The sequence below is a fragment of the Marmota monax genome, unplaced genomic scaffold (assembly GCF_021218885.2).
Source record: "Marmota monax isolate L192 unplaced genomic scaffold, Marmota_monax_Labrador192_F-V1.1 WCK01_AAM20220418_F8-fsc00199, whole genome shotgun sequence".
In the NCBI taxonomy this organism is placed as follows: Eukaryota; Metazoa; Chordata; class Mammalia; order Rodentia; family Sciuridae; genus Marmota; species Marmota monax.
The window spans coordinates 34,867-53,601 of NW_026694340.1; the positions used below are offsets into that span (position 1 = coordinate 34,867).

Sequence of the window (18,735 nt, forward strand, 5' to 3'; positions counted from 1 at the left end):
TTTACATATCAGTCCCCTTTCCTAACTATGCTTTCTTCTCTCTCCAATTTAGATAATGTGGTTCATAATTTTAAGCACTCTCTTGTCAGTAACCTCGATTATTTTTACCTTTTGTCCTCCAAACCAACCTGAAGCCAAAATACAATTACAGATCCAGACAATTCTCCTTTCTTCATTTGTTCATGACTACTGAGGGTTACTAGAAAACAAATTAACAGATTCAAAATTTTCTGCTTCTGCCAAGATAAAATAAAAAGGAATAGATTTATCCTTTTGATTGAGGCAATCAAAATAAACCAGACAAAATATATAAAACAACAATTTTCAAGAAACTGAGTATCAGACAATTAAGGGCAATAATCTCAAAGAGTTAGAAAACAAAGTAGGCCTTACAGCTGCTCCAACACTGCCTTAAGAGAATTTCCAGGCTATAGTCTAATGAGGGTGAATTAAGGCAGAGACAAACAGACTCCATGCCTTGAGAAAATGGAGCCCATGGGCTGGGTAAACTAAGGCAGCTTGGATTATAGAACAGAATAATACAGGAAAGAGCTGAGTAGAGAGAGGTCAGCAATATGTAGAGGGTTCCCTTTCAGTATTATGTGGAGTATGGATCAGGGCATGCTTTATGGGACAACCTGAGGACAGGAAAAAAGCCATCTGAAAAGATTTGGAAGATTAGCACTGGTGCTGACACAGGAGGGAGAAAAGTGCTTATTCCCATAAGCCAGACTGGGAAACCATGTAATTCATAAAATATTGAGTTGAATTCTCAGGAAGGTCATACTTCAGTCATGGGGAATAATTGTTGTAGATTGAACAACTGCAGATCTAATAAACCTTAAAGGAAAAACCTGAAAGAATTAAATAGCTTTAAACTTTCTTTCAGAACAAAGCTCAAAAAGATATGAATAAATATAAAATTATCCATTAATGATTAGAATCTAATCAAAGATTGCCATGCAGGAAAAGAAGCAGAAAAACATGACCAAAAATCAATTAATAATTGACCTCAGAGTAGACATGAATGATAGAATTATCATTGAAGGACATTAAAACAACTAGTTTAATATTCCGTCTGTTTGAAAAGTTAAATAGAGACATGAAAGACAAAAAAAGACTTAAAATAAATTTCTGGGACTGAAAACTATGAGACAAAAAATACACTGAAAGGGTTTGACATCATATTGAACACTATAAAAAGAAATTATTTGTGAACTTTAAAACTATCAAAATAAAAACATGAGAGAAAATATATTTTTTAAGTGAAAAGAATATCAATATCAGAAAAGACATTTTAATTTTAAGGTAGAGTTGCTGAAAACTTCCCAAACTTGACTGTAAGGAAGAGAGAGAGAGAGAGAGAGAGAGAGAGAGAGAGAGAGAGAGAGAGACTAGTAGCTAAAGAAACTGAAGTATAAAAAATATGCAGAAAATTACACCAAGATGTATCATAATCAAATTACTCAAAAGTACTAAAAAAGGAAAAATCTTAAAATCAGAGGAAAAAAATAAATGTTTATGTGCTAGGGAACAAAGATAAGGATGATGCTAGATTTCTTGGGCAACATTTTTTTTTGGGGGGGAAGCAGGGATTGAAAACAGGGGTGCTTAACCACTGAACCACATCTCCTGCCCTTTTTATATTTTATTTAGAGACAGGTTCTCACTAAGTTGCTTAGGGCCTTGCTAAATTGCTGAGGCTGGCTTTGAAGTTGCAATCCTCCTGCCTCAGCCTCCTGATTACAGGTATGTGCCCTTGAACCTCACTAGGGCAACATTTTTTAAGTATTTTTTTTTAATTATCAGTCTGGAAATCTACCTCTAGTACAACTGTAGGAGTTGGCTTTTCATTGCTGAGACCAAAATACACAACAAAAACAACTTGGAGAAGAAGGTTATTTTGGGCTTATGGGTTGAGAGATTCTTTCAATTGACTCTTATTGTTCTGGGCCAAGGGTAACTCAGGACATCATGACAGAAAGGCATTGTGGAGAAAAGCTACTCAGCTCCTGACAGCCAGGAAGGAGAGGAGAGGAGAGGAGAGGAGAGGAGAGGAGAGGCGAGAAGGAAAGAAAGAAAAAAGGAGAGAGAGGAGACGAGGGGAGGGGAGAGTAGGGGAATGAAGGGAGGGGGAAGGGGAAGAAGACTGTGTGTGCAAGAGAAAATGCAAGGAGCCAGAAACAAAATAATCCTGAAGGATACACACCCAGTGACCTATTTCCTCCAGTCATACTCTACCTGCCTGTCATTACCATACAGTAGTTCTTTCAAATTATTACCAATCAAATGGATTAATCCACTGTGAGGTTACTGTGCTTGTAATCTAATCACTTTACCTCTGAACATTTCTGCACAGCTCAACACATCATCTTTTGGGGGGACGCCTTGTATTCAAAACATAACAACAATAATTTTCAAAGATGAAAGCAAAACCAAAGACTTTTTAGGTATAAAAAGCAGAAATAACTAGCTACTAGTGTAGCCAAAGTATAAGAAATGTTAAAGAAAGTCCCTTAGGGAGAAGAAAAATAATACCAAATTAAAAACTGGGTCTACAGAGAGGAATAAAGAGTACTACAAAAGTAACTACTAAGGTAAATACATAGTTTTTTTTATATTAAAAACTTCTAAAAAGTTAGTTCTTTAATCAGAATAACAACAATGTTTTGTGGTGTTTATTACATATACAAAAGTAAAATTGGGCTGGGGATGTGGTTCAAGTGGTAGCGTGCTCACCTGGCATGCATGGGGCTCTGGGTTCGATCCTCAGCGCCCTGTGCATGCCAGGTGAGTGCACTACCGCTAAAAAAAAATCTCTCTCTCTCTCTCTCTCTCTCTCTCTCTCTCAAAAAAAAGTAAAATTATCTCTGTTCACACTTGATATAATTCATATGTTGAAATTCTAAAGATTCCATTAAAAATCTATTAGAATAAACACAATTCTCAACATAGCTGGCTATAAAGTCACCACAAAAATTAGTTGCACTTCAAAACATACTACAAAACTACAAAAGTATAATTAGAATTAACTAAAGAAGTTATACAAAGACTTACATAATGAAAACAACAAAACATTACTGAAAGAAACCTGAGATGATAATAAATAGAAACACATTCCATGTTCATGGATTAGAAGACTTAATATTGTTAAAGTGTCATTATTATCCAAAGTGATCTACAGATTCAATGCAATTCCTATTAAAATCCAAAAGCATTTTTTGTAGAAACAGAAAAATTCATTCTAAAATCCATATGGAATCTCAAAGGACCCCCAAAAGCCAAAACAATTCTAAGAAAGAACAAAAAAGCAAGAGGACTTCAAAACATACTACAAAACTACAATAACCCAAACAGTATGGTGCTGGCATAAAGACAGACATATAGACATGCCTGTAATTGCAGTAACTAGGGAGACTGAGGCAGGAGGATTGCAAGTTTGAGACCAGTCTAAGCAACTTAGTGAGACTCTGCTCAAAATAAAAAGAGCTCAGTATGCAGGTGAATCACAAAGAGCCCGTGGGTTCAATCTCCAATACATCCCCCTCAAAAAAAGATAAACACACAGACCTATGAAATAGGGAAGACTGGAAATAAACCTTGCATTTATGTTTGAGTGATGTTTGTTTGTTTCTTGGTTTGTTGGTTTGTTTTGGTACTGGGGAGTGAACCCAGGGGCACTGGGGAATGAACCCACTAAGCCACATTCTCCAGATCTTTTTTATTCTAAGACACAGTCTTGCTAAATTGCTGAAGGCCTTGCTAAGTTGCTGAGGCTATCTTTGAAACTGAGGGTTCTCCTACCTCAGCTTCCTGAGTCAGGGGGATTACAGGTGTGCACCACCACACCCAACTGTTTGAATGAATTTTTAATAGACCTTTATTTTATTTTATATGTGATCCTGAGAATTGAACCCAGGGCCACACATGTCCTAGGCAGGTGCTCTACCACTGATTCACATCTCCAGCCCTGTTTGAATGATTTTTGACAAGGGTACCAAGTCTACTCAATGGGAAAAAATAATCTCTTCATAAACAGCTAGTAAAATTGAATATCTATATGTAAAAAATTAAGTCAGACTAACATCATACACAAAAATTAATTCAAATAGATCAAATACTTAAATGTAAGTCTTAAAACAACAAAACTGAAGAAACAAGGAAAAGACTTTATGACATTTGATTTAGCAACGATTTCCTGCATATGACACCAAAGGTACAAACTACAAAAGAAAAAATAAACAAAATAGACTTTAAGAAATTTAAAAACTTTTGCTCATCAAAAGATTCTGTCAGAAAAATAAAAAGGAAACACACAGAACTGAAGAAATGTTCGGAAAACTGATAAGAGGTTCTTTCTTCTTTTGACACATGTAAATGATGTTACCCTTAACTGAATTAAAAGATTCCTCCAAGTAACTCATATACAAAATATCTCATATACAAAATAGAACAATAATTTTTCCAGTAATTGCAGAAAAAATTGAAAATGTTACCTCATTTGAAGAATTTTCTGGCAAATTTGACACAGGAACAATTTCATCTGAGTTTACATAATTGCTGATATTTGGAAAGAGTTCTTCAAAAGGTGCCTTTTGTACTGAAGACAAATTAATCTATAAAAGATTATGTTACTGTTTCAGAGAGGTTTCAAAAACAATTATTTCTAAGCAATTAAAATAAAGTTATAAATACTATCTTATTGGAAGCATTTTCTTATGAACTTGACAAATGAACAATTTTATCTGAATGAATATAATTACCAACTTTTGGCATGCTTAAGATTATGTTACTCTTTTGATTTAAACTTATTTTCAAACAAGAATTTTTATTTGCTGTACTATACTTTTCCCCATTAATTTGTTCAATAAATATTCATCAAATGCTTACTAAGTAAAATTTGATGACCTGGCAACTGTACCTTCTGGACACTTCTACTCCTAGGTATATATACCAAAGAGAAATAAAAAGATGTCCACACAAAAGCTTTTACACAAGTATTTATAAAAACATTATTTATAATAGTCATAGATGGAAACAACTAAAGCTTCCATTAACACAATTTCTATCAACACAATGGAATATTACTCAGTCAGGAAAAGGAATGATGTACTGAAACAAGCCGGTATATGGATGAAACCTAAAAATACTATGCTAAGTGAATTAGTCACAAAAGATAATATATTATATAATTCCATTTATGTGAAATGTCCAGAACAAGAAAACCTACAAATACAGAGGGCAGAGAAATGGTGTGGGAAAGCAAGGGGATGTTACGTAAAGGAAATGAGGTGTCTTTTTTGAGGTGATAAAAAAATGTTCTAAAAGTGATTGTGGGAATGATAGCACATATCTATACATATACTAAAATCTACTGAATAACAAATTTTAAAAAAATATTTATTTTTTAGTTATAGGTGCATACCATATCTTTATTTTATATTTATGTGGTGCTGAGGATCGAACCCAGTGCCTTACTACACACACTAGGCGAGCGCTCTACCTCTGAGCCACAATCCCAGCCCTGAATACCACATTTTAAATAAGTGAATTGTAGTTTGTTCATTATTGCTCAAACTGATTTTCTTAAATATTTTTAAGCTGTAGTTGGACATAATACCTTTATTTATTTATTTATTTATTTTTTAATGTGGTGCTGAGGATCAAACCCAGTGCCTCGAATGTGATAGGCAAGCACTCTGCTGCTGAGATACAACCCTAGCCCCTGCTCAAATTTTTTTAAAGAGCCCACTAAAAAAAGTGTTAAACATACAGTTATCATATTAGCTAGCAATTCTATGACTTCCAGATATACACTCAACACAAATGAAAACATATACTCATAAAACATACATAAATGTTCATAACAGTATTATTCATGATAGATAATAAGTTAAAATAACCCAAATGCCCATAGACTAAATCAGTAAACAAAATGTGGTATATATCCAGAGACTGTGATATTATTTGATGAAAGAAAAGGAATGAAGTACTGAAAAATGCCATAATATAGATGAATTTTAAAATATTATGCCAAGTAAAAGTGGCCAGGCACAAAAGGCCACATTTTCCACGACTCTATGAATTAATATCTAGAAAGGGCAAATGTATAAAAGACAGTAAATTAGAAGCTTCTAGACAGTCCCTAGCAGCTAAAGGGAAAGATGGGGGTATAAGGAGTAACTGCTAAAATGTGGTAATAAAATGAATTACATTGAATTATATTATAGGGATGGTTGTATCACAACTATGCTTAAAAACACAATTATATACATTATAGCATGGTAAATTTCATAAAATGTGAATTATAGTTTTTAAAGATTTTGGCATTTATAAAATTGACACTAACTTAGTTTTATAAGGAAAATTCATTTTGGGTACATTTATTCCTCATCTACACATTCTCTCTCTCCCTCCCCCTGTTCCTCTCTCTCTCTCTTTCTCGTTGATACTGGGGATCTAACCCAGGTGTACTTTACCACTAAGCTGTATTCCCAGCCCTTTTAAAAATTTTTTTTTTATTTTGAGACAGGGTCTCACTAAGTTGCTGAGGCTGGCCTTGAACTTTGCAATCCTTCTTTCTCAGCTTCCCAAGTCACTAGGATTACAGGAGTGGGCCACCATGCCTGGCTCACATACACATTTTTTTAAAAAAGTTGTAGATGGATACAATACCTTTATTTTATTTATTTATTTTTATGTGGTGTTGAGGATCTCACCCAGTGCTTCACACATGGTAGGCAAGTACTCTATCACTGAATATCAACCAAGAATAAATTTTAAAAATAAAACACTCATTTTTTGAAAAACAAATTACTTTTTAGAACATTAGAAAAACTGTGAGCAGAGTATTATCAAAACCCTTTCCTCCAGCATGATCTTTAACTGTGTTCCCCTAGGAGCCTGTTAAGAGTAAGAATGTCAACTCTGTTACTAGGCAGCATTACTTATGGTAAAAATGATATCTGATCATGAACTTGTATGTCTGGAACAAACTATAGATGCAGTACGAATAATAAATACTATAAAAGATGCCATGGGTTTTTCAGGGAGCTGTAACTCGTATAATTAGGCATGTCTCTGAGGAGAACTGAGAAGCTACCTATGTATTTTGTTATAAAAGATACTGTCTCATTCCCTTGACCAGAGCTGTCCCCATACTGCTATATAAGCCGCTACATCAAATTTTTGGTGGTTATTTTAGTATTGAAGATTGAACTCAGGGGCACTCAACCACTGAGCCACATCCCCAGCCTTTGTTTTTCTTTGTATTTTATTTAGAGACAGGGTCTCACTGAGTTACTTAGTGCCTTGCTAAGTTGCTAAGGCTGGCTTTGAACTTGCAATCCTCCTGCCTTAGCTTCCCAAGCCACTGGGATTAAAGATGTACGCCACCGCTCCCAGCTTTACACAGACTTTTGTTAGGACTGCTACCATTGTGGAGAAACACCTGCTGCTGCCCTGCTAGCAAGTTGTATTTCTATTGCTCAGTTGTACCTAAGAAGAATAGATTAGGTAATAGCTAAATTTATAAAACTGTTAGAGGCAAACATAGGATAAAGACTTCATGACATTAAATTTGGTAATTTTTCCAATAGAACACCCAAAGCACAGGCCAACAAAGGACAAAGTTGATTAATTGGACTACATCAAAATGAAAAACATTTGTGCCTCAAAGAACACTACCAACAGAATAAAAAGGCAACTCATGCAATGAGAAAAATATTTTCAAACCATATATCCAATAATGGGTAAAATCCAAAATATACAAAGAATTCCTACAACTGAACAATGAACAACCTGATTTAAAAATGAACAAAGGATTTGCTTCTGTTTTATTTTTTAAATTTTTTGTAGTTGTAGATGGACAGCATGCCTTTATTGTATTTGTTTTATGTGGTGCTAAGGATCAAACCCAGTGTTTCACACGTGGTAGGCAAACACTCTGCCACTGAGCCACAATCCCAGCCCATGACAAGAGAGTTGAACAGATATTTCTTCAAAGAAGATATACAAATGATCAATAAACAAATTAAAAGATGCTAAATATTAATAATCTTTAGGAAAATGCAAATCCAAAGCAGAATGAAATTCTCTCTCATACCCATAAGGTTAGCTATTATAAAACACACACACATATACACGCACACACAGCAGGAAAAAAGAAGTGTTGGTAGGAATGTGGAGAAATTAGAACCCTTGTGTACCAGTAATGGAATTGTAAAATAATACAGACATATGGAAAACAGTGTGGTTGATACTCAAAATATTAAAAATCAAATTACTACAAAATCCAGAAATATTCCTTCTGAACAGGTACCCAAATGGGACTCAAATGGATATATGTACATTCATGTTCATAGTAGAATTATTGACAATAGTCAAAGGCAGAAGCAAAACAAGTGTTCATTGATGCATGAATGGATAAACAAAATGTGATATGTATATACAATGGAATATTACTCAGCTTTAAGTAGGGAAAAATTTCTGACATATTCTACCACACAGGTGAACCTGAAGACATTATGCTAAGTAAAATAAATCAGTCACATAAGGACAAATACTGATGGGTACAGTGGCACATGCCTATAGTTCTATAGAGTTGAGGTAGAAGGATCACCTGAGCCTAGAAGTTTGAGGCCAGCCTGGGCAACATAGCAAGATCCCATCTCCAAAATCAAACAAAAGAACAAATAGTTTATGAATCCTATATGAGGTACTAGAGTAGTCAAGTTTATATAGACAAAAGGTAGAATGGTGGTTGCCAGGGGCCAAGCAAGAAACAGGGAATTACTGTGTAATTGGTATGAAGTTTCAGTTTTGCAAGATGAAAAAGGTTCTAGAGATGGATGGTGGCAATGACTGTACAACAATGTGAACTTACTTGAATTGTTTATTTACTCATTCTTATCAGCTCAATTCACAATAGCTAAGCTATGAAACCAACCTAGGTGCCCTTCAGCAGATAAATGAATAAAGAAAATGTGGTACATATATACAATGGAATATTACTCAGTCATAAAGTATGATATTATGGCAATTGCCGGTAAATGGGTGGAACTAGAGACAATCATGTTAAGTGAAATAAGCCAATCCCAAAAACCCAAAACCACCATTCTACCTTTTGATATGCAGATGCTAACTCTCAACAGGTGGGGAGGTTCACTGGATTGGACAGGGGGGTGTAGGGAGAAGGGATGGGGAATGGGAAAGGGAAAGATAGTAGAATGAATTGAACATTACATTCCTATGTTCATACATGAATACACAACCTTTGTAAATCCATATCATGTATAACCACAAAAATGTGAAGTTGTACTTCATGTATATATGATATATCAAAATACATTCTACTGTCATGTATAGCTAAAAAGAATTAAAAAATTAATAAAGTAAATCATGCTTAAAATTCTAAATTTTATGTTACATATAGTTTACAATAGAAAGTATAATTCTGGTTGATACTATAGCATTCTAAGCTTTCTCCTTTACTTATATAAGCAGGATATACAGCATTTTCAATGAAACCATGTTTTGCAACAGAATAATATAGACATTATTCTCTATAGGTAATATTCCTCTGGTGTGACAAAATAGAAGAATGGGGAGAGGAGGAGCCAGAAAATTGATTCCACAAGTGCCAAAAGCTAATACTTACCATGAAATTAGCTGTCTCTGAAGATGGAGTACTTGTTAACAGGCCTCTGCTTTTCTTATCAGGAGTACTTGAATTTGTTTTCTATAAATGTTTATAAAATAGGGGATTGAATAGTAAAAAAAAAAAAACCAAACCATTTTAGTATAGTAAAATCAAAATTTAAAGTTAGTAGACTAGATCATAATGTGTAATACCAATAAAATCTTTTATTTGCTAATTAAATTTTAAACCATTTGAAGGAAACAAAAGAATTTTCTGGCTTGAGCTAGGTTGTTCAATTTCCAAGAGAACTCTATATGGCATGACAACCATATGGGAATACTTTAGTTGGAATTACTATCAATTTAGGAAGAGAAGCTAATTAGAGCGGTGAATTAGTAAACAGTGCTTTGGTTACCTTTGTTAACTGCTGAAAAAGTATTTCACTTTCAGTGAAATTTGTTTAATTTCTAGTATATTATTATATTTTTTGTGAAAAAATATTATAAATTATTCCTGAAACTGTTAAAACATTTAAGTAGTAGCAAGGATAATTGGTTTAAAATATACGTTTAAATGTAAATAGATACTTTCATTGATAGAACAAAGTTAAAAAAATTACAAAATAATATGCAGATTCATTTTCTATTTCTTAAAGATGCAGAGGCAGACAGACAGGTGAACCAAGTAAAAAAGTCTAAAAGAGCAAGGAGAGAAAGGAAGACATTAAGATTCAAGAGCTAAAGAGAGTGAGAAGAGGAGGGAGGACCTGAGAATAAGAGAGGGAGGAGAAGAGGGGAGTGGTGAGAGGGAAGGAAGAGAGGAAAGAAGGAGGAAATGGAAAAGACAGAAAGATTGAAAGAAAGAACGAGGGAAAGAGAAGAGACAGACACCAACAGACTGGGATCAGAAAGAGACTAAGAGACAGCCCCAGGAGGAGGGCAGCAGGGAGAACACCTATACTATGGATAGGAAGGAGAGAGGGAGCTTGAAGCTGAAAGAACACAGGACATCAGACACAAAGAAGCAAGCATGAAGGCAGAGCTGAAACAGGAAGTTTTATTTCTAGCAATCAGCTGTTTTCCAACCCTCGAGTTCCAAGAAACAATCAAGTCCTGATAAATCATACTTTTGGGGTTTGTGACTATTATTTGATGTCAAGTCTGGAACCCAAACTCAAAGATAAAACTTGAAAATCATAAGATTTTGTGATAGAAAAGATAAGGAAAGAGAAACCTATCACAAAGAATGTTAGAAAAGATAAGGAAAGAGAAACCTAACATTCTTCTGTCTTAAAATCTCTTAAACTAGTTGTCAGTTCCAAACATAACCAAGAATAGAATATAGGGAAAGTTTTTATGAAAAAAATTTAACAGTATATTTACCTGGAGAATATGCCAGCTTTCTAATTTAGCAGCTATGTAATATTTAATTTCTTCATCTAAACAATGAAGATTACTCTGAGATTTGTGAACAAGTATCGTAAATAATATATGTAAAGAGAACTTGTGGGGTTTAGAGAGTAAGAGAGACTCAGTGATAGCTATCATCATCATTACAGCAAACTTGGAGGTGCTTTGCTCAGATCTCCTTGAACAAAGAACCTGCTGTTACAATGCAAGAAGTGCATTTGGCTGATATCCTCCAGCTGCAATATCTTAGGATCTATTTCACTTGCAAGCTGAGGCCCCCATTTTCTCTGGCCATCTCCAGCCAGTGTCTAGCAGCCAATATAGACTTTTGTAATGCAAAATCTTTGCTCCAGAATTCTTCATTGGGAGAGCTTTTATCACATTTGCATTGAGGACAAAGGCTATCACTGCCCAATCCTGATTCCTCCTGCTTTTTTTTCTTAGGTATTACCCTTGCCAATAAGCCACTTGAATGTTTAATTCTGTCTCAGTATCAGTTTCCCATTGGTCCCTATGACACAAATGTCAACTGTCAGTTCAATCTCAAAAATATCAGCCTGTATATAGCTGTAAGTATACAGCTTCCTTATATTTCTCCCTCAGTTTGTTTTAAAACCATGCATTTCTAAATCTTCACTATCAAATTTTTTCTTTTTTAGTCTTCTTAACAATTACGAATTAATAAAACATTAATAAACTCAACTCAAAGTGAAGCTAGGACCTAAGCATTAGATCAGAGACCCTGCACCCAACAGAAGAAAATGTAGGCACAAGTCTACATCATGTTGGCTTAGGAATTGACCTCCTTAAAAGGCTCTAAAGCGCGGAGTAAAATCAAGAATGAACAAAGGGGATAGAATCAAACTAAAAAGCTTCTTCATAGCAAAGGAAACAATCAAGTATGTGAAGAAAGGCCTCGGGTTGTGGCTCAGTGATGGAGCACTTGTCTGACACGTGTGAGGCACTGGGTGTGACCCTCAGCACCACATGGAGACAAATAAGTAGAATAAAGGTATTTTGTCCATCTACAATTAAAAAAAAAAAAGGTTGTGAAGAGAGACCCTACAGAATGGGAGAAAATCTTTGCCTCCTGCACCTCAGATACAGCATTAATCTCCAAGTTTTAAAAAGAACTCAAAAACTTAACACCAAAAAAACAAATAAATGGGCTAAGGAACTGAACAGATATTTCACAGAAAAATAAATATGATCCATCAACAAATATATGAAAAAATGTTCAACATCACCAGCAATTAGAGAAATACAAATTAAAACTATACTGAGATTTCATCTCACTCCAATCAGAATGGCAATGATCAAGAATACAAGTAGCAACCCGCTGGCGTGGTAGTCACATCACCCCAACTGGAGTAGGGCCAGAGCAGAGCCGCCACCTGCGCACGCAAGGTAGGCAGACCTGTGACCGACCAGCAGAACAGGCCCAGTGACCTGCCGGCGTGGCAGACACGTCACCCCAATTGGAGTAGGGGCAGAGCAGAGCCGCCGCCCGTGCCCGCAAGGTACGCAGACCTACGACTGACCGGCAGAACAGGCCCAGTGGCCTGCCGGCATGGTAGACACGTCACCCCAATTGGAGTAGGGGCAGAGCAGAGCCGCCGCCCGTCCCCAGAACAGGCCCAGCGACCCACCGGCATGGTAGTCACGTCACCCCAATTGGAGTAGGGGCCGAGCAGAGCCGCTGCCCGCAGCCAACAGGTCCAGCAACCCGATGGCGTGGTAGTCACGTCACCCCAATTGGAGTAGGGGCCGAGCAGAGCCGCCACCTGCGCCCGAAAGGTAGGCAGACCTGTGAGCAACCAGCGGAACAGGCCCAGTGGCCTGCCGGCGTGGCAGACACGTCACCCCCATTGGAGTAGGGGCAGAGCAGAGCCGCCGCCCGTGCCCGCAAGGTAGGAAGACCTGCGACTGACCGGCGGAACAGGCCCAGCGGCCTGCGGGCGTGGTAGTCATGTCACCCCAATTGGAGTAGGGACAGAGGAGAGCCGCCACCTGCGCCCACAAGGTAGGCTCCCTATTTACCTCTCTTATTGTTTCTTTTGCTGAGAAAAAACTTTTTAGTTTGAGTAAGTCCCATTTGTTGATTCTAGTTATTAACTCTTGTGCTGTGGGTGTCCTATTGAGGAATTTGGAGCCTGACCCCACAATATGTAGATCAGAGCCAACTTTTTCTTCTATCAGACGCAGAGTCTCTGATTTGATATCAAGCTCCTTGATCCATTTTGAGTTAACTTTTGTGCATGGCGAGAGAAGGGGGTTCAGTTTCATTTTGTTGCATATGGATTTCCAGTTTTCCCAACACCATTTGTTGAATATGCTATCCTTCCTCCATTGCATGCTTTTAGCCCCTTTATCAAATATAAGATAGTTGTAACTTTGTGGATTAGTCTGTGTCCTCTATTCTGTAACATTGGTCCACCCACCTGTTTTGGTACCAGTACCATGCTGTTTTTGTTACTATTGCTCTGTAATATAGTTTGAAATCTGGTATCGCTATACCGCCTGATTCACACTTCCTGCTTAGAGTTGCTTTTGCTATTCTGGGTCTTTTGTTTTTCCATATGAATTTCATGATTGCTTTCTCTATTTCTACAAGAAATGCCGTTGGGATTTTGATTGGCATTGCATTAAACCTATAGAGAACTTTTGGTAATATCGCCATTTTGATGATGTTAATTCTGCCTATCCAAGAACAGGGTATATTTTTCCATCTTCTAAGATCTTCTTCTATTTCTCTCTTTAGGGTTCTGTAGTTTTCATTGTATAAATTTTTCACCTCTTTTGTTAGGTTGATTCCCAAGTATTTTATTTTTTTTGAGGATATTGTGAATGGAGTGTTTTTCCTCATTTCCGTTTCAGAAGTTTTGTCGCTGATATACAGAAATGCCTTTGATTTATGCGTACTGATTTTATATCCTGCCAGTCTCATATCCTCTTTAAGATTCCATTCCATCTGTCTAAGGTATTCCTTGAGTTCTTTATTTGACCATATTTCTGATGCCTCTAGGTCCACCTGTATATTTAGGCTGTCCTGCATTGTTTGTACTCCTTTTCTTCCTTGCTTTTTCATGCTGCTCATGTTACTTCTTGTTCTGTTTGACTGCTGAGTTTCTGTTTACTCCTATAAATTTATTTGGTTTTGTGTGTCTGGGGTCTCTCTTTTATGATGGAGACTATGACTAGAGATGATGAGTTTTGTTGCACTTTAATGGAGATTCATTCGTTTCCTAAACTGTGTACAGATTCTGATGGCATATAGTGGTCTGCAGTTTGGTCTTGGGACTTATTTAGGTCGAATGATATGATGGTATTGAGGTTGGTATCTCTTGGCAACCTTGGAAGGTTGCTCTACTGACGAGGGATATTAACAGGAGAATGGTCTGGAGTATTTGGGAGTAGCTAGGGACTTGGTAGCACTATATAAGGCCTCGGAACATTGACTTATACATATTTAGTAAATTACACATAAACAGCGTCGTGATGGTTGGGAGGAAAGGTATTAGAAGGGGAGGGAAGAAGTCACTAAAGAGAATGAGAGTAAACAGGTAGAATTCAAGGAAAGGGAAATAAGGAAACTGAAAAGAAATGAAAAGACAAAAGAAAAAAATAGAAAGTAAAAAAAAGAAAAAATTTTTAAAAATAATTTAAAAAAATTTAAAAATTTTTTTAAAAATAAAAAAAAAAAACAATTCAAAAAACGCAGTCTTAGAGTTCGATTAACTTCTCTTCCAGTAGGTGGAGCTGTGCCCACCGGGCCAAGCTTCTCCTCCCAATACGCAGGAACCAATCACTGTGAAGCAGCTCCTCCTCCCAGACTGGGCGGGTCTCCAATCCTGAGTGCCTAGGGCCTTTTCTTGTGTCTAGTCACTTCCTCACTTTTCCTCCAGCCAGGCCCCACTCACCTGTGACGCTCACCACAATACTGGCTACACGCCAGGTCTGCCGCTCTCGGGAGCCCTATTTTCTTGAACGACTGGGCACACTCTCCCTGCTTGCCATTCCCTCAGACCCTAAGATTGTGGAGCGTGGGGCTGAGAACCCTCAGCGTATTTTGCCGGCCCTCCGGTAGCCACGCCCCCAGTAGCTGGTGCAAGAGACCTCAGTTGTCAGCACTGGTGGGAGCAGTAGCTGGGAGTCCCGCGATGCTCCTGATTCCCTCGGACTATCGTGCTCACGGGAGAGCTGGGAGCGGCCCTTGAGGTTTCCCCGCCCGCCGTGTGGAGAGGAAGAGCTAGGGGGTTACACACCTACTACCGCTGGTTTCAATGAAGTTATCTCCTCCGCCGCATTCTGGTGACATCGTTCTCTGCCATGGTGATATCCCATGCGAATGGCGACAGTTCGTTCCCTGTGCCGGGTGTCCGATGCAACGGGTGGGTCCTGACCAGCTCTCCCAAGCCCCATCTCAATCCTGTGGCCACTGCCTATGAAGGCTCGGTTGGTATTAACCTCCACAGGTTCACAGAGGAGCTGACAAATTGTTTCAGGCGATCCAGAGCCTGAATTCAGCCGCTCTGGGTTCAGCATGTGTTCTGAGCGGCGCAGACTGTTCGCCCCAGATCTATGTCAGCTTAGCATTGCCTAGTGATCCTGAGCAAACAGCATTTAGATGGTTTAAGACTCCCTTTGCCTGCGCATCTGAAGAGGTGAGAGACTTGATCTCTCCGAGCCCGCCGCCATGTTGGATCTCTTTGATTTTAATTATTTCCTATTTTCTATTATTTTGGTGTTGGTTTGTTCTTCCTTTTTTGGGCCTTGAGATGTAATGTTAGATTATTTATTTGAAATCTTTCTATTCTTTTAATGTATGAACTCAGTGCTATGAACTTTCCTCTAAAACTTTCTTCATACTGTCTCAGAGGATTTTATGTGTTGTATCACTATTCTTATATACCTTTAAGAATTTGTTAATTTATCTCCTGATTTCTTCTGCAACTCATTTATCATTCAAAACTGTGTCATTTAATCTCTAGGTGTTAGTTTCTGTAATTTATCTTATTGTTGATTTCTAATTCCATTTTATTATGATATGATAGAATACAAGGTTATATCTCTATTTTTATATTTGCTAAGATTTGCTTTTGACCTGAAGTATGGTCTATTTTAGAAAATGTTCAATGTGCTATTAAGAAGAATGTGAATTCAGTTTTGATGGAGGAAATATTCTATAGATGTCTGGTGGGACCATGCTATTAATTGTATTTTTTAGTTCTGTGGAATATTTACTTAGTTTTTGTTTTGATGATCTATCCAGTGGTAAGAGAGGCATGTTAAAGTTCCCGGTATAATTCTATTGTGGTCTGCTTGATTCATAATATAGAGAAAGGTTTGTTTGATGTACATAGATGCTCTATTATTTGGGGCATATTTATGATCATTATAACTTATTGATGTATGGTTCTCTTGAGCAGTAAGAAATGATCTTATTTGCCTCTTCCAATTAATCTTGCCTTGAAGTCTACATTATGTTATATGAGAATACCATCCTCTGCTTGTTTATGAGACCCATATGAAAGGTATGTTTGTTCCTATTCATTCTTTCATCTTGAATCTGTGGATGACTTTGCGTGTGAGGTGAGTCTCTTGCAGATGTATATTGTTTGGTCTTATTTTTTAATCCCATCTGCCAACTTCATGATTGAAAGAACTTTTTTTGTCTTTTGATTGAAGAGTTTAGACAATTTACATTCAATGTTATTGAGAAATAATTTTTATTTTCTGCCATGTTATTTCTAATGTTGGACTTTTTTCTCCTTTGACTATTATTCTGTTGTAATTCTCCCCTATGATGATTTTAATTTTAATTTTTCATTTGTTCTTCATGAAATATTTTTTTGAGTCTGTTTTATAGTTCAGGCTTTCTAGTTATGAACTCTTTTAGCTTTGTTATCATGGAAGGTTTTTATTTCATACTCAATTCTGAAGCTTAATTTTGCTGCATATATTGGTTTGCATCCATTTTCTGTCAGAGCTTATTATATATTATTCTAAGCTTTCCTAGCTTTTAGGGTCTGGATTGAGAAATCAGTTGAAATCCAGATTAATTTGCCTCTAAATTAATCCAACTAATTTGCCAGTTGTTTTTCTCTTGCATCTTTTAAAATTCTATCCTGAATCTGTATGTTAGGCATTTTTATAATAATGTTTCTTGGGTGGATCTATTGTGATTTTGTATATTTGGAGTCCTGTATGAAATTTCCATTTCATTCTTAACATTTGGCAATTTTTCTGATATTATTTCACTGAAAAGATTGTGCATTCCTTTAGTTTGTATTTCAGAACTATTATCTATCCCAAATTTCACCAAAATTTTACCTTTTAATATTATCCCAGATTTCTTGAATATTCTTCTGTTCATCATCTCTTAACATCTTTTCTACTGGTCAGTTTTATTTCAAGGTTATATACTTTGTCTTCAAGGCCTAAAAAAATCTGTCTTCAAATTTGTCTAATCTATCAATGGTGCTTTCTATTAAATTTTTAATTTAGTTTATTGATTCTTTCATTTCAAGTATTCGATTTGGTTCTTTTTCATAATCTCTCTTTATTGAAGTGATCTTTCCCTTCCTGTATTTACTCTCTGATTTCACTCCTTACATCTTCTTTTAGTTCATAGAATAGTTTGACTATGAACTTTCTAAATTCCTTCTCTGACATTTTCTCCACTATGGTATCAATGAAGTCTGTTTTTGAGCATTATGGGCTGTTTGAGATGGTTTGTTCCCTTGCTTTTTCATATTGTTTGTATGTCTATGCAGCTATCTGTATAGTTCTGACTTCTTTTAAATAAAGGACTACGTTATGAGCTTCTTTTTCTCAGGAGCTCTGTGTTGGGTGAATATCTAGATAATGACAATTTAAGTCAATGTGTGACCTCTGCTGATCCCAGTATCAGCACTGGTTTAAGAATGCCACTGACCCTTGTTTATTATAGTCACTTTAGAGCCAAGCCTCATCCTATTCAACCTTATAAGAAACAAAAACATGAGGGGGAAGATGGCGGAGAATGGAGTGCATCACCCCCGTGTACCACGTCACTGCAAGGGTGAATGACGAGTTAGAACAGCCAAAAGCTATCTTGTTAGGAAGTTCCAGCAAAATTGGGGTGCACCGAAACCTAGAGGAAGGATTTCCATCACCTGAGGACCAGTTACTGGGGCTCAACCACAAGTGATTCGTCCACCCGGAGATTCAAGGTGCTTATTCAGCGGCTCACCCCGCTGCTAGAGACTGTGGCGCGCGCCAGGACACAGCGTCCATAGAAACGGCAAGCTAGCAACGCAGAGAAATGGCGCTGCTGATTCTGAAGGCTCCTGCCGGCTGAACCCTCACTGTGCTCAGTGCTGAATTCTGGGTTTGAGATGGGGGAAGGAAGCGGTTCAGTTCTGTCCTCCACACTGGTCAGACCACCGAGGAAGCCAGCGGCCACCATCTTGGAGAGCTGACGTCACCATCGCCAGTTTTCGACTGATCGGAGCTCATTCAGTTATAGAACAGGTCTGTGACATTTAGACCATCTCCCATACAGCGGGGAAATCACATAAAATCTCTCCCCGGCTTTCCGGGGGCATGATTAACAGAGTGAGCATGAGTAGAGGGGTGGGGGAAAGGTAAAGGCACCTGACCTCCAACTCCTCCCTCCCACCAGCGGCGAAAATGAAACCTGTT

At 37.2% G+C, this 18,735-nt stretch overlaps 1 protein-coding gene across 1 annotated transcript in view; it reads right to left on the reverse strand.

Annotated features, from left to right (window-relative positions):
- Meikin (meiotic kinetochore factor) overlaps positions 1-18,735 on the reverse strand; it is a gene marked incomplete at its 3' end in the record, with an annotated part of 99,534 nt that overhangs the window by 27,544 nt on the left and 53,255 nt on the right. Inside the window, exons 10-11 of the mRNA XM_046467639.2 lie at positions 9,659-9,739; positions 4,497-4,616 (exon numbers count right to left, since the gene is read on the reverse strand). Coding sequence (XP_046323595.1) covers positions 4,497-4,616; positions 9,659-9,739 — 201 coding nt within the window. The remainder of the gene's footprint in view (positions 1-4,496; positions 4,617-9,658; positions 9,740-18,735) is intronic.